Source organism: Mesoplodon densirostris, chromosome 3 (assembly GCF_025265405.1).
Source record: "Mesoplodon densirostris isolate mMesDen1 chromosome 3, mMesDen1 primary haplotype, whole genome shotgun sequence".
NCBI classification, from domain to species: Eukaryota; Metazoa; Chordata; class Mammalia; order Artiodactyla; family Ziphiidae; genus Mesoplodon; species Mesoplodon densirostris.
Window position 1 is genome coordinate 112,150,838 of NC_082663.1, and position 22,821 is coordinate 112,173,658.

The 22,821-nt window shown below is 46.8% G+C and overlaps 1 protein-coding gene and 1 pseudogene across 15 annotated transcripts in view; one reads left to right on the plus strand and one right to left on the minus strand.

Moving 5' to 3' along the window:
• Positions 1-1,415: 1,415 nt before the first annotated feature.
• The window catches only part of P4HA2 (prolyl 4-hydroxylase subunit alpha 2), a 40,713-nt gene continuing 19,307 nt past the window's right edge, over positions 1,416-22,821 (minus strand). For 9 of the 15 annotated variants that reach the window (XM_060093324.1, XM_060093326.1, XM_060093330.1 and 6 more), the window contains 8 exons: positions 22,390-22,566; positions 18,491-18,561; positions 18,155-18,254; positions 13,400-13,453; positions 12,785-12,850; positions 10,952-11,020; positions 10,459-10,555; positions 1,416-1,879 (listed from right to left, as the gene is read on the minus strand). In XM_060093324.1, coding sequence (XP_059949307.1) covers positions 1,809-1,879; positions 10,459-10,555; positions 10,952-11,020; positions 12,785-12,850; positions 13,400-13,453; positions 18,155-18,254; positions 18,491-18,561; positions 22,390-22,566 — 705 coding nt within the window. In that variant the 3' untranslated portion in view covers positions 1,416-1,808. Of the gene's footprint in view, positions 1,880-1,912; positions 2,414-6,584; positions 7,640-10,458; positions 10,556-10,951; positions 11,021-12,784; positions 12,851-12,898; positions 12,959-13,399; positions 13,454-18,154; positions 18,255-18,490; positions 18,562-22,389; positions 22,567-22,821 lie in introns of those variants that run through there. The other 6 variants (XR_009531477.1, XR_009531476.1, XR_009531478.1 and 3 more) reach the window with 6 other exon arrangements.
• On the plus strand, positions 17,033-17,909 carry LOC132485810 (CLIP-associating protein 2-like; annotated as a pseudogene).

Here is a 22,821-nt window from a genome sequence, read left to right on the forward strand (position 1 = left end):
GACAAAGATGAAACCTAAAGACTAATAAACATACAAAAAGGTGTTCAATGTCAATAATCATGTTAAAGTAGATAACACTATACACATAACAAGCTAGCTAAAATGCAAAAGTATGATAATGCCAGATATTGGAGAAGGCTGGGATAACAAAACTCTTATTTACTCTTGGTGACAACGTGCATAACCACTCTGGAATACATTATATGGTAAAGTTGAAGACACACCTACTGAGACTCAGCATTTTCACTTCTAGAAATATATTCTACAGAAATGTGTTTATTTGCACCAGAAATCACGTATAAAAATGCAATGGCAGGGCTTCCCTGGTGGCGCAGTGGTTGAGAGTCCGCCTGCCGATGCAGGGGACATGGGTTCGTGCCCTGGTCCGGGAAGATCCCACATGCCGCGGAGCGGCTGGGCCCGTGAGCCATGGCCGCTGAGCCTGCATGTCCGGAGTCTGTGCTCCGCAACGGGAGAGGCTGCAACAGTGAGAGGCCCGCGTACCGCAAAAAAAAAAAAAAAAGCAATGGCAGCCTTATTCATAATATAAAAGGCTGAAACCAACTCAAATGTCTATCAACAGTATATCAGCTATAATATGGTGCTGTCCTACCAAATATACTAACAGAACTGAACTACATGAGTTAACATAAACTACAGCTGCACAGTAACATGAATGAATCCTAGAAACAACTGTCAAATAAACGAAGCCAAACACCCCCCAAAATATACTCTGATTCCATTACAAAAAGTTCAAAATAAGGGAAAACAAAATACTTATTTTTTATTACTATTTATTTAGTAATAAAATTTTTATATTTAAATAAATTTTATCTAAAATAAAATTTTTATTTATTATTTTTTATTACTATTTATTTAGGGATATGGACACATATAGTAAAACTACAAAGAAAAGCAAAAGCATGACTACCACAAATCACTAGACAATGGTTACCACCGAGGTACTGGGGGAAGGTCAGAAATGTGATCATGGAGGAACTCACAGCAGGTCCTGAGGTGTAAATTTGAAAATAATCTCTTCTCTAACCCAGGTGATGGTGACATGGGTGCTCGTGCTCACCTTCATATTCTTTAAACTGTACATCTATGTATCACAATTGTGTGTATATCTCAAAATTTTAAAGTTAGAAATTTCAAATTATAACAGCATCACAATCATGTGTATACATGATCTCTATGTTCTCTGAGATGCAAGGGACTGTCTCCCTTACTTTGCAGAAAGGACACTGAAGCTTAGAGAAAAAATAAGTGTTGAAACCTGGTCTAGAACCTAACATCAGGTTTGCCACTCAAGTATTCATTACCTAGATTCTGCCTGTACAGAGAAGATGCATAGGAAATGGTGAACTTGGTAAAAGCTCCCCGTCTTAAAAAAAATACTCCAAATAAGGCTCTTTAAGGCTTCTGGCAGGGACATTTTATTTTTTGGTTAAAGCCACATTAATAGAAATTCCATAAAAACAAGCATGTAAACAAGGTATCAGAACTTTGGTTCACTGAAACATCTCACACCTAAAGCTCTGAGGTACAAAAGCACCTTGCTAGGTGCTAGACCACCTGACTCTGCTTCAACCCTACCCTTGCAGCCAGAGAACTGACTGGTGAGGCTGGGACCCAGGTCACCCAAGTCACCCAGGACCTTCCCCAGGACCTTCTCTGCTCCAGACAAACATTCACTCCTCCAAAGACCCGCCTGACAAAGGCTGGAAAGTAGAGGGGGTCTGTCACGTTGAACTTGAAGACAACATGGGCTGTGGGGACAGGGAGGTGAAGGGCAGAAAAGGATGTCAGTCAACTTCTGTTGATCCACATGGCCTCAAGAACTCCTGTCCTCGTTCATGGAACCACTTATTGGAGACTGTGAACAGATAGAAAGTATGTTACAATCCTGTTGGTTCAGCAGCCAAAATTAATGATTCCTTCTTGGTGACTCCTACACTGGGCCTGGGAATCAGACATGAGTAAGACTTGGTTTCGGGCATCAAGTTGCTTATGAGCTGGTGAGGAAGAGAGATAACTGTACAAAACTCTGTCAGTGACACACGATACATGTGTGTAGGTTGCCATGGAAACAGAGCCAAAGGGCATCTAACCATGTGGGGGAAGAGGAAACCCCAGGGCTGGGACATAGAGCTGAATGGGAGTTATCCAGGGAAGAAGATGGACAGAACAGGTGGTTCCTATACCAAGGGGGTCTAGGAAGTGGGAACAGGATGAGAAAGACATCAAGGCATGATCCACACTGGTATGTGTCAAGGACCCCAACAAGCTTGATATTACTGGGATGTGGTGGGTGGGAACTCAGAGGTAAGAGACGAGGAAGCCTGTCAGGATTGTGTAGGGCCTGGATGTCAACCTCAGGAGCTCTGGGCCGGCAGATCAATCTTGTGTTCTGTGGGTAGCAGAGAAGAAGAGCTGATGCTAGCACTATCGCCTAAAGTTGTGTCTTAAATGCTCACAAACCACAATTTCACTTCTCAATATAGACTTTCATAATGAATGAAAAAACAAATTGCTTTTAATGTACTAATGAAGTCATAGTACTTTTAAAATACAATTTATAATAACTAATTTTTGTAAGTAATACACGTACTGATTTGGAAAAATCAAATTGTTCTACAAGGCTTATAATGATAAATAGCAATCTCCTACCTACTCCTTCCCACCACCAATCCCCACTTCCTCTAACATTCAACTCTTGTTTCTTCTGATATTTATCCTCATTTTTCTAAAACATAATGTTATTTCTTGACTTCCAACTTTAGATCTTATATGTTGACAGTGTACCATGGAAGATGGAGATTTGGAATTTTTTACACCACTCTTAAAATACATAGATCCCCCTCCCATCCCCCAATATAGTTAAATCACAAGTTCTAGTTAACTTAATATTCAGTATTTACATTATTATGTCATGTAAATATTACTCACTCGAACTACCGAATAGATGATACAGCTCACCCTTGAACAACACGTTTGAACTGAGCGAGTCCACTTATATGCGGATTTTTTCATTAGTAAATACTACACTACAACATGATCCGCAGTTGGCTGAATTTGCAAGTGCAGAACCTTGGATATGGAGGAACTGTGCATATGGAGGGCCAACTATAAATGAGACATGGATTTTCAGCTGTGCAGAGGGTCAGCACCCCTAACCCCTGCTTTGTTTTGGGGTTTTTTTAACATCTTTATTCGAGTATAACTGCTTTACAATGGTGTGTTAGTTTCTGCTTTATAACAAATTGAATCAGCTATACATATATCCCCATATCTCTCCCCTCTTGCATCTCCCTCCCTCCCACCTTCCCTATCCCACACCCTAGGTGGTCACAAAGCACCGAGCTGTTCTCCCTGTGCAATGTGGCTGCTTCCTACCAGCTATCAGTTTTACATTTGGTAGTGTATATATGTCCATGCCACTCTCTCACTTTGTCCCAGCTTACCATTCCCCCTCCCCGTGGTCTCAACTCCATTCACCAGTAGGTCTGTGTCTTTATTGCCATCCTGCCCCTAGGTTCCTCATGACCTTATTTTTAATTTTTTTTAGATTCCATATGTATGTGTTAGCATACAGTACTTGTTTTTCTCTTTCTGATTTACTTCACTCTGCATGACAGACTCTAGGTCCATCCACCTCACTACAAATAACTCAATTTCGTTTCTTTTTGTGGCAGAGTAATATTCCATTGTATATATGTGCCACGTCTTCTTTATCCATTCATCTGTCAATGAACACTTAGGTTGCTTCCATGTCCTGGCTATTGTAAATAAAGCTGCAATGAACATTGTAATACATGACTCTTTTTGAATTATGGTTTTCTCAGGGTATATGCCCAGTAGTGGGATTGCTGGGTCGTATGGTAGTTCTATTTTTAGTTTTTTAAGGAACCTCCATACTGTTCTCCATAGTGGCTGTATCAATTTACATTTCCACCAACAGTGCAAGAGGGTTCCCCTTTGTCCACACCCTCTCCAGCATTTATTGTTCGTAGATTTTTTGATGATGGCCATTCTGACCGGTGTGAGATGATATCTCATGGTAGTTTTGATTCACTTTTCTCTAATGATTAATGATGTTGAGCATTCTTTCATGTGTTTGTTGGCAGTCTGTATATCTTCTTTGGAGAAATGTCTATTTAGGTCTTCTGCCCATTTTTGGATTGGTTGTTCATTTTTTTTAATATTGAGCTGCATGCACTGCTTGTAAATTTTGGAGATTAATCCTTTGTCAGTTGCTTCATTTGCAAATATTTTCTCCCATGCTGCGGGTTGTGTTTTCATCCTGTTTATGGCTTCCTTTGCTGTGCAAAAGCTTTTAAGTTTCATTAGGTCTCATTTATTTTTATTTTCATTTCTCTAGGAGGTAGGTTGAAAAGGATCTTGCTGTGATTTCTGTAAAAGAGTGTTCTATGTTGTGCATTTTGGAAGGGCATTTCTAAGAATTTGTCCATTTCTTCCAGGTTGTCCATTTTATTGGCATAGAGTTGCTTGTAGTAATCTCTCATGATCCTTTGTATTTCTGCAGCATCAGTTGTTACTTCTCCTTTTTCATTTCTAATTCTATTGATTTGAGTCTTCTCCCTTTTTCTCTTGATGAATCTGGCTAATGGTTTATCAATTTCATTTATCTTCTCAAAGAACCAGCTTTTAGTTTTATTGATCTTTGCTACTGTTTCCTTCATTTCTTTTTCATTTATTTCTGATCTGATCTTTATGATTTCTTTCCTTATGCTAACTTTGGGGGGTTTTTGTTCTTCTTTCTCTAATTGCTTTAGGTGTAAGGTTAGGTTGTTTGAGATGTTTCTTGTTTCTTAAGGTAGGATTGTATTACTATAAACTTCCCTCTTAGAACTGCTTTTGCTGCATCCCACAGGTTTTGGGTCGTCATGTTTTCATTGTCATTTGTTTCTAGGTATTTTTTGATTTCCCCTTTGATTTCTTCAGTGATCTCTTGGTTAAGTAGTGTACTATTCAGCCTCCATGTGTTTGTAATTTTGACAGATTTTTTCTTGTAAATGATATCTAGTCTCAGAGCATGGTGGTTGGAAAAGATACCTGATACGATTTCAATTTTCTTAAATTTACCAAGGCTTGATTTGTGACCCAAGATATGATCTATACTGGAGAATGTTCCATGAGCACTTGAGAAGAAAGTGTATTCTGTTGGTTTTGGATGGAATGTCCTATAAATATCAATTAAGTCCATCTTGTTTAATGTATCATTTAAAGCTTGTGTTTCCTTATTTATTTTCATTTTGGATGATCTGTCCATTGGTGAAAGTGGGGTGTTAAAGTCCCCTACTATGATTGTGTTACTGTCGATTTCCCCTTTTATGGCTGTTAGTATTTGTCTTATGTATCGAGATGCTCCTATGTTGGGTGCATAAATATTTACAATTGTATCTTCTTCTTGGATTGATCCCTTGATCATTATGTAGTGTCCTTCTTTGACTCCTTGTTGTTGTTTTTTTTGTTTTTGGTGGTACGCAGGCCTCTCACCGCTGTGGCCTCTCCCGTTGCGGAGCACAGGCTCCAGATGCGCAAGCTCAGCAGCCATGGCTCACGGGCCTAGCCGCTCCGCGGCATGTGGGATCCTCCCGGACCGGGGCACGAACCCGTGTCCCCTGCATCAGCAGGCAGACTCTCAACCACTGGGCCACCAGGGAAGCCCTGTCTCCTTGTTTTAAAGTCTATTTTTCCTGATATGAGAATTGCTACTCCAGCTTTCTTTTGATTTCCATTTGCATGGAATATCTTTTTCCATCCCCTCACTTTCAGTCTGTATGTGTCCATAGGTCTGAAGTGCGTCTCTTATAGACAGCACATATATGGGTCTTGTTTTTGTATCTATTCAGCCAGTCTATGTCTTTTGGTTGGGGCATTTAACCCATTTACATTTAAGGTAATTATCGATATGTATGTTCCTATTACCATTTTCTTAATTGTTTTGGGTTTGTTATTGTAGGTCTTTTCCTCCTCTTGTGTTTCCTGCCTAGAGAAGTTCCTTTAGCATTTGTTGTAAAGCTGCTTTGGTGGTGCTGAATGCTCTTAGCTTTTGCTTGTCTGTAAAGGTTTTAATTTCTCCATCAAATCTGATGAGATCCTTGCTGGGTAATCTTGGTTGTAGGTTTTTCCCTTTCATCACTTTAAATATGTCCTGCCACTCCCTTCTGGCTTGCAGAGTTTCTGCTGAAAGATCAGCTGTTAACCTTATGGGTTTTCCCTTGTGTGTTATTTGTTGTTTTTCCCTTGCTGCTTTTTTTTTTTTTTTTTTTTTTTGCAGTGCGCGGGCCTCTCACTGTCGCAGCCTCTCCGGTTGCGGTGCGCAGGCTCCGGACGCGCAGGCTCAGCGGCCATGGCTCACGGGCCCAGCCGCTCCGCGGCACGTGGGATCTTCCCAGACCGGGGCACGAACCCGTGTCCCCTGCATCGGCAGGCAGACTCTCAACCACTGCGCCACCAGGGAAGCCCTCCCTTGCTGCTTTTAATATGTTTTCTTTGTATTTAATTTTTGACAGTTTGATTAATATGTGACTTGGCGTGTTTCTCCTTGGACTTACCCTGTGTGGAACTCTGTGCTTCCTGGACTTGATTAACCATTTCCTTTCCTATATTCGGGAAGTTTTCAACTATAATCTCTTCAAATATTTTCTCAATCCCTTTCTTCTTCTCTTCTTCTTCTGGGACCCCTATAATTCGAATGTCAGTGCATTTAATGTTGTCCCAGAGGTCTCAGAGGTCTCTGAGACAGTCCTCAATTGTTTTCATTCTTTTTTTAAATTCTGCTCTGCAGTAGTTATTTCCACTATTTTATCTTCCAGGTCACTTATCCATTCTTCTGCCTCAGTTATTCTGCTATTGCTTCCTTCTAGAGAGTTTTTAATTTCATTTATTGTGTCGTTCATCGTTTGTTTACTCTTTAGTTCTTCTAGGTCCTTGTTAAACGTTTCTTGTATTTTCTCCATTCTACTTCCAAGATTTTGGGTCATCTTTACTCTCATTATTCTGAATTCTTTTTGAGGTAGACTGCCAATTTCCTCTTCATTTGTTTGGTCTGGTGGGGTTTTACCTTGCTTCTTCATCTGCTGTGTGTTTCTCTGTCTTCTCATTTTGCTTAACTTACTGTGTTTAGGGTCTCCTTTTTGCAGGCTGCAGGTTCGTAGTTCCCACTGTTTTTGGTGTCTGCCCTCAGTGGCTAAGGTTAGTTCAGTGGGTTGTGTAGGCTTCCTGGTGGAGGGGACTAGTGCTTCTGTGCTGGTGGATGAGGCTGGATCTTGTCTTTCTGGTGGGGAGGTCCACGTCTGGTGGTGTCTTTTGCGTTTTGTCTGTGACCTTATTATGATTTTAAGCAGTGTCTCTGCTAATGGGTGGGGTGGTGTTCCTGTCTTGCTGGTTGTTTGGCATAGGGTGTCTAGCACTGTAGCTTGCTGGTCGTTGAGTGGAGCTGGGTCTTGGCGTTGAGATGGAGATTTCTAGGAGATTTTCACCGTTTGATATTACATGGAACTGGGAGGTCTCTGGTCGACCAATGTCCTGAACTCGGCTCTCCCACCTCAGAGGCACAGGCCTGATGCCCGGCTGGAGCACGAAGACCCTGTCATCCACACGGCTCAGAATAAAGGGGAGAAAAAAAGAAAGAAAGGAAATAATAATAATAATAAAATAGAATAAAATTATTAAACTAAAAAATAATTATTACAAATTTTTTTAAATTTAAAAATTAAAAAGAGAGCAACCAAACCAAAAAACAAATCCACCAATAACAAGCGCTAAAAACTATACTAAAAAAAAAAACCGACAGACAGAACCCTAGGACAAATGGTAAAAGCAAAGCTATACAGACAAAATCACACACAAAAGCATACACATACACACTCAAAAAAAGAGAAAAAGGAAAAATATATATATATATCGTTGCTCCCAAAGTCCACCGCCTCAATTTGGGATGATTTGTTGTCTATTCAGGTATTCCACAGATGCAGCGTACATCAAGTTGATTGTGGAGATTTAATCCACTGCTCCTGAGGCTGCTGGGAGAGATTTCCCTTTCTCTTCATTGTTCACACAGCTCCTGGGGTTCAGCTTTGGATTGGGCGCTGCCTTTGCGTGTAGGTCGCCTGAGGGCATCTGTTCCCCACTCAGACAGGATGGGATTAAAATATCAGCTGATTAGGGTGCTCCGGCTCACCCAGGCCAGGGGGAGGGAGGGGTACGGAATGCGGGGCAAGCCTGAAGTGGCAGAGGCCAGCATGACGTTGCACCAGCGTGAGGCATCCCATGTGTTCTCCCAGGGATGTTGTCCCTGGATCACGGGACCCTGGCAGTGGTGGGCTGCACAGGCTCTCGGGAGGGGAGGTGTGGATAGTGACCTGTGCTTGCACACAGGCTTCTTGGTGGCTGCAGCAGTGGGCTTAGTGTCTCATGCCCGTCTCTGGGGTCTGCACTGATAGCTGCGGCTCATGCCCATCTCTGGAGCTCCTTTAAGCAGCGCTCTTAATCCCCTCTCCTCGCGCACCACGAAACAAAGAGTCAAGAAAAAGTCTCTTGCCTCTTTGGCACCTCCAGACCTTTTCCCGGACTCCCTCCTGGCTAGCTGCAGTGCACTAACCCCCTTCAGGCTGTGTTCACACAGCCAACCCCAGTCCTCTCCCTGGGGTCTGACCCCCGAAGCCCGAGCCTCAGCTCCCAGCCCCCACCCCCCGGCGGGTTAGCAGACATGCCTCTCGGGCTGGTGAGTGCTGGCCGGCATCAATCCTCCATGCGGGAATCTCTCTGCTTTGCCCTCCGTACCCCTGTTGCTGCACTCTCCTCCGTGGCTCCGAAGCTTCTCCCCTCCACCACCCATGAAGGGGCTTCCTACTGTGTGGAAACCTTTCCTCCTTCACAGTTCCCTCCCACTGGTGCAGGTCCCATCTCTTTTCTTTTGTCTCTGTTTTTTCTTTTTTCTTTTGACCTACCCAGGTACGTGGGGAGTTTCCTGCCTTTTGGGAGGTCTGAGTTCTTCTGCCAGCGTTCAGTAGGTGTTCTATAGGGGTTGTTCCACATGTAGATGTATTTCTGATGTATTTGTGGGAAGGAAGGTGATCTCCACATCTTACTCTTCCGCCATCTTTTTTTTTTTTTTTGCGGTACGCAGGCCTCTCACTGTTGTGGCCTCTCCTGTTGCGGAGCACAGGCTCCGGACTCGCAAGCTCAGCGGCCATGGCTCACGGGCCAGCCACTCCGCGGCATGTGGGATCTTCCCAGACCAGGGCACGAACCCGTGTCCCCTGCATGGGCAGGCGGACTCTCAACCACTGCGCCACCAGGGAAGCCCCCGCCATCTTTTTTTTTTAATTTATTTAATTTATTTTATTTTTGGCTGCGTTGGGTCTTCGTTGCTGCGTGCGGGCTTTTCTCTAGTTGCGGCGAGCAGGGGCTACTCTTCATTGCAGCATGTGGGTTTCTCATTGCGGTGGCTTCTCTTGTTACAGAGCACAGGCTCTAAGCGCACGGGCTTCAGTAGTTGTGGCTCACGGGCTCTAGAGTGCAAGCTCAGTAGTCGTGGCGCACAGGCTTAGGTGCTCCGCGACACATGGGATCTTCCCGGACCAGGGCCCGAACCCGTGTTCCCTGCATTGGCAGGCGGATTCTTAACCACTGCGCCACCATGGAAGCTCTCTTCTGCCATCTTGAGGCTCCTCCCCTGCTTTGTTCAAGGGTCAACTGTACTTATATTTGCTCTCTTGTACAACTTTTTCTTTTCTCATTTTCTTTTTCATTTGCTTAATTTTCTCTGAACCTATCACTCTTTATCCCCATAACTCTCCAAGAGGGCTATAAACTTATCTCTTTGTGATCACTTCCTGTCACATCCTGCTTCAAGCCTCTCCATGACTCACCACAGCTGCTTCCAGAACAAAGCTCAACTTCAGCCTCCACAGTTTGGTCCCAGCCTTGAGCCTCATCTCTTGGCCCCTGTGCCATGGGCCTCCCCTTGCACGAGACAAAGGCAGCCAGCCCCCACACCTATGATGCTGGTTTTAGCCTGTGCCTTGTTCCACGTGGGTTTTGCTTGCCTGGGACACCCTTTCCTCTCTGTTTCCCGTTCTCCCCCACTGCAACCTCAGAACCCTTGCCAGAGTCCACTTTTCTGGGGAGCCATCCTGGACCTACGATGCTTATGTAGCTATTCTTCCTTGGGGCTTCTTTAGCTCTCTAGGCGTCTCTGAGAGTGTTCCCCACCAGCTGTCTGGGCACATAACTAGCTGAGTGGACAGCAACATGGCTGGGTGGGACTACCAGTTAGCAAGAAAAAACAAAAACAAAAACCAAAATCTCAGAAAGGGAGACAGTCTTGGCTTTGTGAAAATTTAGCAGCAACTGTCTCCCAGCTCAGAGTCTCAGGCTGACCACTAGAGCCCAGAGGCCAACACCACACCTTAAGTCACTCACCCCACTTGCAGCCCACAAGCACGGGGCAGGCAGCATGTCTCGTTCGGTAGTCACCTTCCCCGCTCCGCAGGAGGTTATACCAGAATACAGCCGTGCCCTGGAAAGAGAAGGCCTGTCATACAACACCCTTAGGTATTGGGTTCAAGGACCTGACCCCGAGTACCAAAGAGCCCTCCCTGAGTAGAAACACCCTCACTTTCCCATGTCCAGGGGCACAGGGCTTTGGGACTCCAGTATAGAGAAGCTCCCCAGAAAGCACAGTAGCGTGCTTCACGGTAGTGTGGATGTTTGGAATCCCACCTGGCCCTGAAGGGACATCCCTCTCCATCCCATCTCCCCAGATGGAAGCTGAGACCACAGGTCAGGGTTCAGGCAGGAAGGGGCTAAGGCCCCTCAAAGTGATAGGCAAGCAGGCCAGAGAATGGGACTAGGAGACATGGATGAAGTCTGAGTCCTGCACTTCAACTTTTGACCCAAAAGAACCAGAACTTACCTTCTTAGGCCAAAGTGCAGCCCCCAGATCAGGAAAGACAGTGGCACCACCAGCTTCCACATCGCTCATCTGGGAATACAAGGCATAGAGCTTGGCCCTTCTGCTCAATGCTCTCAGAGCAACTGAGCCACCAAGGACATGACAAAGTATGCAGATCACCCTCCTCTGAGCATGAGCAACTCCACCACCAGCCCTTTGGCCAAGAAAGGCTCTTCCCACACCCTGCCCCTCCCTAAACCCTGCTTAATCTGTGTGGTTCATCAGGACAGTCTCCATGCCATGGAGAGATATAGGCCTGCAGGATACCCATATCCTGGCTGTCCTCAAGTGGGAAAAATCTGAGTCTGTACTGGGAAAATGCCTGACTGACCCCCACCCCCTTTAGCCTCATCCAGGCTGGCCTGCCTAAGCCACTGTGCCCTGTGAGCTGCCCTGACCAGGAGCCCCCTGTAGCTTCTAACACCATTTGTGGTCCCAACTATGGATTCTGTTTCTCTGGCTTGAGTAACGTGCAGCTCTAGTCAGACCTTCACCTTCCCAGAACAGCTACCTTCCCCAGGGCCAGCTAGGGCACTGTGTCTCCAGAGGGCCTGCTTTCTCCCACAGTAAAACCTCAAACTAAATGGAACACAATATCCACAGTAGCAAGGCTGCACTCATGCCCACAGAGCGTGCCTCAGCTCATGCCCAAAGTGCCACTTCTTTCTCATCTGTCTCTTACTTCAAGTTTTTTGCCTGTAATGTAATCAAATGTGGAGCTAAAATATTTCCACAGGACACATACCAGACAGACTGAAAGGCACCCAACAGACATGTGGTAAATGAATAAGATGAAAACCCCTGATGGCTTCCCACCAGAGTGGGGATCAAATCCAGGCTCTTTTCTAGAACCTGAAGGTCCTGGCAGTCTCACCAGCCTCTCCCTCTAGCCACCCCAGATTAATGCACTATCTCTGAGACCCACAACCCTTTATCTCTTTTTCCAACATCCCAATCTCCTTCCCTCTTCCAGGTCTCCACACATTCTCTTCTCTACCAGAAATCATGTTCCACCAACTAATTTCCACTCAATCTTCAAGTCTCAACCGACATGTTACTTCCCAAGGTAGGCCTTCTCTGAACCCCAACTCTGCACTACTTCTTCAAAGCACTTATCACTATGGTAACTAAACAATTACCTCTCCTATGTTTAAAAGTAAGTCTTTCATATAGGACCGTAAGCCCAAGAGAGACCACAAATGTCCTGCTCACCAGCATGTTCACGGCAGTCCCCAGCACATAATAACCACATGATAAAAACTTAAACGAGACACCAAAGGGAAAAGTGGACACAGGCTTCTGTCTCTAAGTTACGTGACAGCTTCTATGCCTCTCTAGACCTGGCTCTCTCAGCAGAGGGGAGAGGAAACTGTTCCTTGTGTGAGAGGTAAACCCAACAGCCTGTGGCTGGAGTACAGGCAGCAGGTGGCAGGCAGGCAGGCAGGCCACTGAGCTCTGGGGAAACGAAGGCAGCTTCATCTAAGAGCACTTCCAAGCTACCTCCTCACTCTGCTGCCAAGCAGGGAACCCTCCAGGACACCCATCCCAGAAGTCCAGACTAGCTCTGGGCCATCAAATAGGAGCCAGGGATGTAAAAGTCACAGGGGTTGGGGGAAGCACACAAATGGGAACAAAGGGCAACTCTCTACTCCAGCCAAGGAGGGCGCTGAGGGCCAGAAGGGCCCAGCCATCAAGCAACAGCTTGTGGTATCAGCTCTGACAGGAGTGGATATAAGAGAGCACTCTGGACCCAGGCTCCCCTTTAGGCCCATACACTGCACGCGTCATACTCACGTAGTTTAAGAACGTGGCCACACGATTCCCCGTCCCTAAACGCTTGAAAGCATCTTGCTCATCCTTCTATAAAATTAAGTGAGAGTAAACAGTGGGCCTGTACCCAATACTTACATAGTTAAGAAACGTCGCTAACCTATTTCCCTCCGTTTTGAGGCCGCTGTCAAAAGGTCGCTGCAATAGACAACAACTTTCACCCGAGTTTGCAACTGACTTCACCCGCCACCCACAGGACTGGGGCCAAAAAGGTCAAGGGAAAGTACTAAGTATGTGTTCCATATATTGGCCTGGACCAGGGGCCAAGGCTGCAAAGGAAACCCTGGCTAGGCATGGGGGAGAGGGGGCAGGAACAGCTTTCACAGAGACCTAGTGAGGTCCTCTGCTTTAGAGTCAGGGCAAAGAATGGCAGGCTTGGGCCAGGGGGACCACTCCTGACCTCAAAGGGGAAACAGCCAGGCTGCACTTGGCTCTGTACTTGGGCTTCTCCAGCAACAAAGAGGGGGCCCTGGTGAGGCAGGGGGGCCTGATGTGAAGGCCACAGTGCTCCTAAAAGCTCCAGCCTTCTCAAACCAGCTACAGCAGAGCCCTTGAAAGCACCTGTGATTTGGGCCTTACCCTAGAGAAGTCAAAGTGTGGCTCGTACTGTCCTCCCATTCCATAATTAGCAACCTGGTGGGAAATAACAGCATTGGACTTTGTTAGCAGCATGAACCACCCTGAAGCAGCCCATCTCCCTAGGTAACAACCAGATCCCCAAGAGCAGCCTCTCTAAGGAAGGTAACTATCCCCTGCCAGTATGGGCAGAACAAATGCTGCAAACAGGTCTACAGCTGTGTCCAAGAGGAAGGGTGCAGCACAAATGTGGTTTCCCAAAAAGGAAAAGATGGGCAAGCTGCAGATGGCCACTGTGGAGAAGCTCCAGCCCTTCAGGGACACTTGGACAGCAGCAGAGGGAGCCCTCCTTGAGGCAGGCCCTGGCCTGGGCCCTGATTATTTGGAAGATAATGAGATGGTAATCCAGAGGAATGCCAACAACACACTCAGGATTGGGGTGTTTTTTTTAATGCTAGTTTGGAAGCTACTCAGTGCCTGGCAGTGCTCCTGCCACCTCTGTCACCATGCCCCAGAAGCTCTTCTTGGTCAGGCTGAATAGGACAAACAAATCCCACTCCATCTCACAGTGGTACACTGCACAGAATAATTCTGCATCCAAGTGAAGCAGCAGGGAATGGGCGGCTGGCTGCAGGGGGACCAAAACTGCTGCTCTACCTCAGTGCCGCCAGTGGGAGCCTGGACCTGGAATAGGGCCTGAGCCACCTCAGGTGCCACTAATTGGATTAGAAATCATAAATGCCTTTATGAACAGTTTATCAGCACAACAGAAGTCCTAAATCACAATGGTTATTTTAGCTTCAGTAGCTAGATGAGAGATGAAGTTCAAGACAAAATACAGAATCTGACATGAAAGCTGATGTACCAAATGGTACCACCAATGTCCATCTGGGAACACTTGGCTACTGTATCTTAATGAAACCATACACACCTTTGGAGTTCAACTATTAGTCCTCAGAAAATTGATTTTGTATATCTGTCTTGGCGATTCTAACAGTTGAAAGATGCTGCAAAACTGGCAATAATGGCGACCCATGGACACGAGGGAGAGAGAGGAAGGGTGAGCTTTACAAGAGAGAAAATCCTCCTCTTGGAGTAGAAAACAGTATTTAGTGAATGTGATGAAATGTGGATTTTCGGCAGCATGATTTTTCAGTGTCCAAAAAAATAAAAATGTTGATATGAAGCATCAGAATCAGTGAGAAAATATGCTGTCATATACTGCTTTAGCCTTCAAGATTCCCACACCAGGGGCTTCCCTGGTGGTGCAGTGGTTAAGAATCCACCTGCCGATGCAGGGGCCACAGGTTTGAGCCCTGGTCGGGGAAGATCCCACATGCCATGGAGCAACTAAGCCCGTGAGCCACAACTACTGAGCCCGCGCGCCTAGAGCCCATGCTCCGCAACAAGAGAAGCCACCGCAATGCGAAACCCGCGCACCGCAACGAAGAGTAGCCCCTGCTCACAGCAACTAGAGAAAAAGCCCGTGCCCAGCAACGAAGACCCAATGAGACCAAAAATACATAAATAAATAAATTTTTTTAATTAAAAAAAAAAAGATTCCCACACCAAAAATAACTAGAAATCCTATCAACAGTGCAAGGAGGCCTAGTGCAAGGAGGTCAGCAGGTGACCCTAAGCCTGGAGGTTCATCTAAGGAGGGAAGTTCTACAGCAGTTGATGAAGTGACATTACAAATGCTTTTTCTTTGGATCCACTATAGTCGATAACTTGAAGAAAATTTTAAACATGACTGTGATCAATTTGCCAGTGCACTCAGGAAAACTCAGTTGCTGCTTGTTGCTGGAGCAGCAGGGTATGACTGCATTTTCCAACACTCCCACTTGTTGGATGAAGTGCTTAAACTTTCACTACTTGGGGATAATGAAAGAAGCTGTATTGTTAACAGCTGGCTCATCTTTTAACAGTTTTGGGAATCACATTTGATCATGGTGCTAAAGCTATTGTACCTATACTATTTTAATACTGTCCCCAAATAGTACAAGTGTCACAGGAACTTCCGGATGTGCAGCCATCAGAATCACCATCTGGGAAAACTCCAGGCCACATACCCATACCTTTAATAACAATCAAAACTGATTCCTGGGAGGAGGTATTCATTTGTTACAAAAGTAGAAGAATCAGTCCTTTGAAAAATGTGGGTGTCTATGATACTGAGGTCAGAATGAAGGGGGAAAATGGTTAGAAATCACTTATTTGGTGAGGCTGAGACATCTAGTCGGAGGTGTCTTCTATCTTCAAGAATTCTGGCAATGTAGCATCTCTTCCACTCTTAGGCCCTCATCCAATTCAAAAGAAAGTCTCTTTTGCCCTTTCTTCCAAATAATCTATAGCAAACACATCAACTACAGATGAAAGAATGTCAATAGATAGCATAAAAACCAGTTCCTTTCCAGAAGCCTGTAGGAACCCTGGTGAAAAGGCTGTTGCTGGTGCCTAGGCATGTATCACACTGCGTGGAATGTAGAATGAGCAGAGAGACAGGTACTGAAACCGAGGTTCCTATCCTCAGACCATGCAGGATCAAAGCTTTCAACAATGCTGGCTGGCAAAGAAAATGCCAAGACAGTTCCTAGAGAATGAAAGCAAACAAAAATGGTGTCTCAACCTCCTGGCAGCTGTGGTCTTCTTCCAGAAGAGCCCTGACCATAAAAGCCCCTCCACTGGGGCTTCCCTGGTGGCGCAGTGGTTGAGAGTCCGCCTGCCGATGCAGGGGACACGGGTTCATGCCCCGGTCCGGTAGGATCCCACATGCCACAGAGCGGCTGGGCCCGTGAGCCATGGCCGCTGAGCCTGCACGTCCGGAGCCTGTGCTCCACAATGGGAGAGGCCACGACAGTGAGAGGCCCACATATCGAAAAATAAAAATAAAAATAAAAATAAAATAAGATAAAAGCCCCTTCACTGGAGTTGTGGCATTCAGATCCCATTCATCAATTGAGTTACAACATGACAAGATGTCAGTTAAGATGAAGCCAGGGGGGCTTCCCTGGTGGCGCAGTGGTTGAGAATCTGCCTGCCAATGCAGGGGACACGAGTTCGAGCCCTGGTCTGGGAAGATCCCACATGCCGCGGAGCAACTAAGCCCGCGAGCCACAACTACTGAGCCTGTGCGTCTGGAGCCTGTGCTCCACAACAAGAGAGGTCGCGACAGTGAGAGGCCCACGCACCGCGATGAAGAGTGGCCCCCACTTGCCACAACTAGAGAAAGCCCTCACACAGAAACGAAGACCCAACGCAGCCAAAAATAAATAAATTAATTAATTAAAAAAAAAAAAAAAAAAAGATGAAGCCAGGGTTGTGGCAGAGAAGTCAGCCCAAGCACGAGGCTGCTGTCTTCTGGGGTTGCATGTGAGATAGGGTTCAGAGGGTGCAGCCAGGAGAGCAGCAGGCACAGGTCCTGTACACTTTTTTCAGCCTCTTGGTCCAGGGTATCAGCAACCAAGAAGAACATCATCCTCAGTAAGGGCCACAACAGTCCTAACACTGGCTCTGATATGCAGTGGTAGATGTCTTAACAACAACAACAAAGCTGCTCCAGGAAGATATGAATCACAACTACGCCAACAGGGATGCACCCAGGGCATGGAGAGCCCCCATCGCTCTTGAAATGGTGGTGTTCTCACACATAAGAGGAAAGTGGGAGATGTGGCAGAAGTCCTCTCTTGATGTGCTTGTCTGCAGAACTTACCTAAAAATTAGGCTTACAAACTCAACACTAAGTTGAGTTGAAATGAAAAAATTATATTAAAATTTCACAGGACTATAAGATAATCAGCATGTTTTTAAAAACTCTGGTGGACTTCACATAAATTCGTAAGGATGACCTTCAATATTAGTTTTGGTTGCTGACATAGCTATGGGGTGGGGGGGGAAATGAGTGCTGATTTGCTTGGATGTGTCCAGGCAAAAGTTCGAGAATCTTTTCCAAGTGATCTCAGTTCAATATTCTACTGAAGAGCCATGGGTGATCAGGTAAAGTGTGATTTCCTTAAATACACGGAAACTCTGGCCAAACAGACAGATCCAGGGGACTCAAGAAAAATGCCAGTGAAACTTCTCTAGCAGTGTCTCAGATCGTCATTTAACAGCAGAACCCAGAAGTTGGGATGTTCAGAAGGGAGTGTGGCCAGTACTGATTTGAACTCAACAGAACAGACAACACATTAGTAGGAGCTTTACCCAAAATTTTCAGCATGGTGCTACCATGTTTCTTCACAATCACCTCTGAAACAAAAAGCAGGAAGCCAGGGTCCCACGGGGGTACTTAGAAAGGAGCATTCCACCTTCACCGGCCAACCAGTCCAGACCTCCCAATGCTACCAATGTATTACAGAACACTTTACCTCCAAGTGCATTTGACTATGACTCAGAATCATGACCTATGAAGATATTTATAGCTCTTAGAGGTGTCCCTGAAACAACTCAGGATTTCAGCTTCTGTAGTCAAGAAGACATAAATGGGCCTGCCATGCCCACCAATGATCCCTAGCTCCTAGTATGATACTTGGGCACACAAAAGACATTCAGTTGACATTTGTTGAATGCTAATTGTTGAATGCCAGTGGGCATACTTAATTCTGGCTTCCCAACACGAGGTCACTCCATACTCATAGCATCCTGCGGTCCTACAGTTTATTGGGCAAGCCTCCCTATGTCTGGCCCTGAGCACCCTGGAAGACCATCTAGCTAGAAATACTCCCTTCCCAACTCCAGGGTCCCAGGAACAAGCCGTACCTGCAACAATTCTGCAGTCTTTACTGTTAGGCCTGTGATGTGCTGCATCCGAAGATTCACCCGAGCCACAACAGGGTCATCCTCCTCCTCCAGCCAGGAGCTAAGCCAAAACAAGAGGGAGAGAAAGGAAGGTGGGGAAGGCAGATTTAGATGAGGTTCTGCACTCTCTCCCCAGCGTCAGGGCCAGCACTAACAGGCAGCACAGGGTGAGTGCTCCATGTAGGGGAGGTGCCAGCAGGGAGGACAAGCCAAGCCACCCTCCCTTCAGTAGGAACTGGGAGGCCCAGGAGTTGGGGCTTGAGCAGCCACCCCGCCACCACCATCACCTTTGCTAACCTTTTGGAAACTCTGTAGCTGGCTACAGTGAGAACACCTGTCTTGGGATCACGAACAGTGGCTCGTGCAAGCTGGAAGGCAGGAAGAAAGGGCAGACTTATTCTTTGCCTTGAATATTTTCTTGGAGAGACTGGGACCTGATCTGCCAATCAGGCCACTGCGGGAAGGAGCTCTGCAGTCAGTGGCTCTAGCCAAGGCCCCATGATCCTGCAAGCCAGGCCAGGGCAGTGGTCTGGGGCCTCCAAATTCCTGCTCTATCAGACCCTGGCCACTACCCTGCTTGGCTGCTGCCTGCCCCTGCTCCCTCCCAGGTCCGTACTGTCTGCAGAATTATGCCTATGGAGTCTGCTTTGTCCATCTGCCCATCTGCCTGGACAGCCCCTTTCTCACCAGGCCCACCCACCACACCTTCCTGCACCTGGCTGCTCCTACCACATTCAGACTGTGCTGCCATCCCTGAGCCTCAATCTTGCATGCTCCTCTCAACGTGGTCAACTACACTGTCCTTCTGAACCTCAGCGGCCTTCTCTGCCCAGAAACCTACCCAAACACTCTCCTACTGCACCAGCCCACGCTGGCCTCCCACTGCTGCCAAGGAACCAAAAAAGAAGGCACAGTTTTCACTACCTTGGGAGGCCTGCAAGGTCAGATGATAGAATAGGAAAGGAATCTACAAGGTGCAATAAGTAAACTGCTGCCTGGAAGCCACCTCCACATACTCGCTCATACACACACACACACACACACACACACACACACACTCACACACCCTCACCTACCTCATATCCCCCCAGTCTCCACAGACTGGTGCAGTGATACTCCCAGGAAGGACCTGCTGCCTGGAGCCAGCCCCCAGTGCTTCGGCTGTGGACTGTCCTAATGAGTGCTTACTATGTGCCTGGCATTGCTGGGTGACCAAGACATGACCCCTGCCCTCATACAACTCAGTCAAGTGGGGAAGGCAGAAAACTAGCTGGGTAATCACAGCACAGCATGGTAGGTGCTGGGAGAGGGGAAGCTCAATGTCTGTAGGAGCTCAGTCTACAGGGTCAAGAATGGTTTCCTACACGGGGGACCACCTAGCTGAGATTTGAAGGGTAAGTAGGAGTTAGCCAGGTGGGAGAACGTTACAGGAACAGGGAAAGAACAGTGATGCAGAGGCCCAGAGGTGAAAATGGATGTGGCACTATGACTGTGGGTTAGAACTCAGAGCAAAGAGATGAGAATAGGCTGAGGAGGCAAGTGGGGGTTGGGCTGGATGCAACCTATGACCAATGAGAAGCAGGGAAGGCTTTTTGCAGGGGAGGGACACCACAATCTGAATGTAAGAAGGATCACTGTGGAGACATCATGGAGGGTTGGCTAAGGAGGCGTCAAAGCAGGAAGAAGGAGGCCAGTGAGGATGTAAGGGAGAGGTCAGGGCAAGAGGTGGCAGAAGGGATGGAGGGGGTTGATGGACAAGAAGACTGGCCAGGAGGTGAGATCAACCAACCTGGACACGAGCTGCTGCAGCGCATCCTGGTAAGATGGCACTGCACCCAGAGCAGAGAGCTTCCCTGAGATCGTATCTACAGTTCTTTCCTGATGACAACTGCAGCCGCAGCTAGACCCCATCCAAACATGTGAGCTGCAGCACTGGCCGGACACCCACAGGGAGGCTCTGGGCAGCTGGGGCTGTGCTCCCAGGGATAGACAGGGCTATTTTGAAAGCAGACCAGAGACCCACAGGCAGCTGCCAGGCATTCCCCACAGGACAAGTTAAGCTCATGGGCCCTACTTCAAAGCCAGCATAGCATCTGTCCCTCACAGGCTCCGGAAAGGAGAGGTCAGCTTGTAATAGCCAACATGTTTGGCTCTTCACATGGCTTCTGTTCAAAGACAAGTTTTCCCAACACGCTCCTCCCTGCCCATACTGCCCAGCCACACCCATGTGCACACATGCACCCAACATCAACACACACACACACACACAGAGGTTTTAGTGCTTTGGTCAGAGAGACAAGGGAGAACTCTCTCAGGAGGTTATGGTACAACAGTGCCTCTCTCACCTGACAGCCAAGAAAGCAGTTTTCTTTCCTGGAGGAATCTGGAGCTGGTCCAGGGAATGGAAGCCGGGGGGCAGGGGGGGTCTCTGGTCCCCATTCTCCACACACACTGGCTAGACCCTCCCGCAGCGACATCAATGACACTAAGAACTGACTCTGAGCCGGAGATGTCCTAGTATCTCAAGCCAAGGTTGTTCCAAGATACAGCCCAGGGCCTAGGATAGGAGCCTATTTTAGATCTCTCCCGGAGTGCTGGGCCTCCTGGCCTCTGCAGTTCTATTAGGAGCGGAGCAATAGCGGAGCTCCAGCTAAATCCTCCCTTCTGATCACCAGCGATAGAGGAAGGATGGGGATATGGCAGGAAGTAGTTCTCTTTGAAAGATGTCAAAAAGGAGAAAATCTTTCATGAACTAGAAATAGAAGAATAATTTTATAACATGATGAATATATACAAAACCAAAAACAGCCAACTGCCTACTTAGCAATGAAATACCAAAAGAATTTCCATGAAATTCAGGAACAAGACAAAGATTCCTATTGTAAAAATGCTCTAGAAGCTCTGGGCAGTTCAAGAAGACAACAAAAACAAAAGAACTATAACTATTAGGATAGAGAAAACAAAATTTTTCTTATTTGCAGATGCTAATACAATCTGGACAACCCAAGATAATTAGCTAAAAACCAAATGAAGAATAAGTGAGTTCAACAAGTAGCTGTGGTCTGCACCACGTCTGTTTCCTTGCAGGTAAAATGAAGATGATGACAGAGCCTGCTAAGTAGACATAGCAGTTAACATACGTTAAGGACTTAGAACAGGGCCTGCCGGGACTTCCCTGGTGGTGCAGTGGTTAAGAATCCGCCTGCCAAGGCAGGGGACACGGGTTTGAGCCCTGGTCCAGGAAGATCCCACATGCCGTGGAGCAACTAAGCCTGTGCACCACAACTACTGAGCCTGTGCTCTAGAGCCCGTGAGCCACAACTACTGAGCCTGCGTGCGACAACTACTGAGCCCACTCGCCTAGAGCCCGTGCTCCACAGCAAGAGAAGCCACTGCAATGAGAAGACCGTGCACCGCAAAAGAGTAGACCCCGCTCACCACAACTAGAGAAAGCCCGCACACAGCAACGAAGACCCAACACAGCAAAAATAAAATAAATTTACCAAAAAAAAAAAAAAACCCAGGGCCTGCCACACTTCACAACTCAGTAAACATTAGCTATTACTATGAAATATATTTTTACAATCAATAGTTTAGTATATAATAGTAAACTAATTTAATAATGTAACCAGTAAAAACATAATGATGAAAGAAACAGTTTTTTGTGAAGTTACAATAACAAAAAAAAAACACTGCCTAGGAATAAATTTAACAAGAAAAGTGCAGGGCTTAGGTGAAGAAAAATTTTAAAGATATGAATAAATAGAGAGACCCAGAGTGCTCTTGGATGAGAAGACTCAATACTGTAGAGATGTTCGTGCTCCTCCAAGTCAATCACTTCTTTGCAATCCTGATCAGGAGACCCACAGGACCCAGCCTGGCAGTGCCCCAAGGCATAACTTCCTAAAAACTAGCCAACACACCAGCCCCCAACACGGTGAGGTGACACCTCTCACTGTGGGCTTGCCCTGCTTCCAGTGTGCCCTTCTATCACAGCCCTTGTCTATCCATACTGGTTCCTCAATTTTCTTTCCCCACTGGACTATGAACCCTCAAGGTCAAATTGAGTCAGTAGTACCTTAGTACCCGACAGTGGACTCATGCAAGACATAAGCAAAGGCCAGCCGGGTAAGCAACTAAACTGCCCCACGGTACCAGGAGTGAGTGGCCCAAGAAGGAACTGCAGAGACACCTACTTTGGGTTTTGCAATTTCCTTGATCCTCTCGATTTCCTCGTCAGACATGACATCGTAGTACCTGACGATGTGTGGACTGTCCCACTCATCCTCCTCTTTGAAAGGGGCGATGAGCAGCTGTGGCGTCCCGTTGCCATGGTGGTACCTACAGAAAAGCCTCTTCTGCCTTCGGGGTGTCTGGGGAGCACAGAGCAACAAGCCCTGAACTGAGTGAGTCCTAACCCTCAGTCCCAGGCTAGCTGGCTGCAGACACTGGCCTCACACCCCATGTCCAGCAGCCGCTCCCTCCCGCCTCACCAGAGAAGAAAACAAAAGCCCCTCAGTTTGACTGGCATGAAATGATACCCCACAAATCATGCAGTTTCTTCCCTCCCAAGAATACCTTATGTTGACAAGTCCTGTAGCAGGGTGTAATCCCTGGCCCCTCTCACA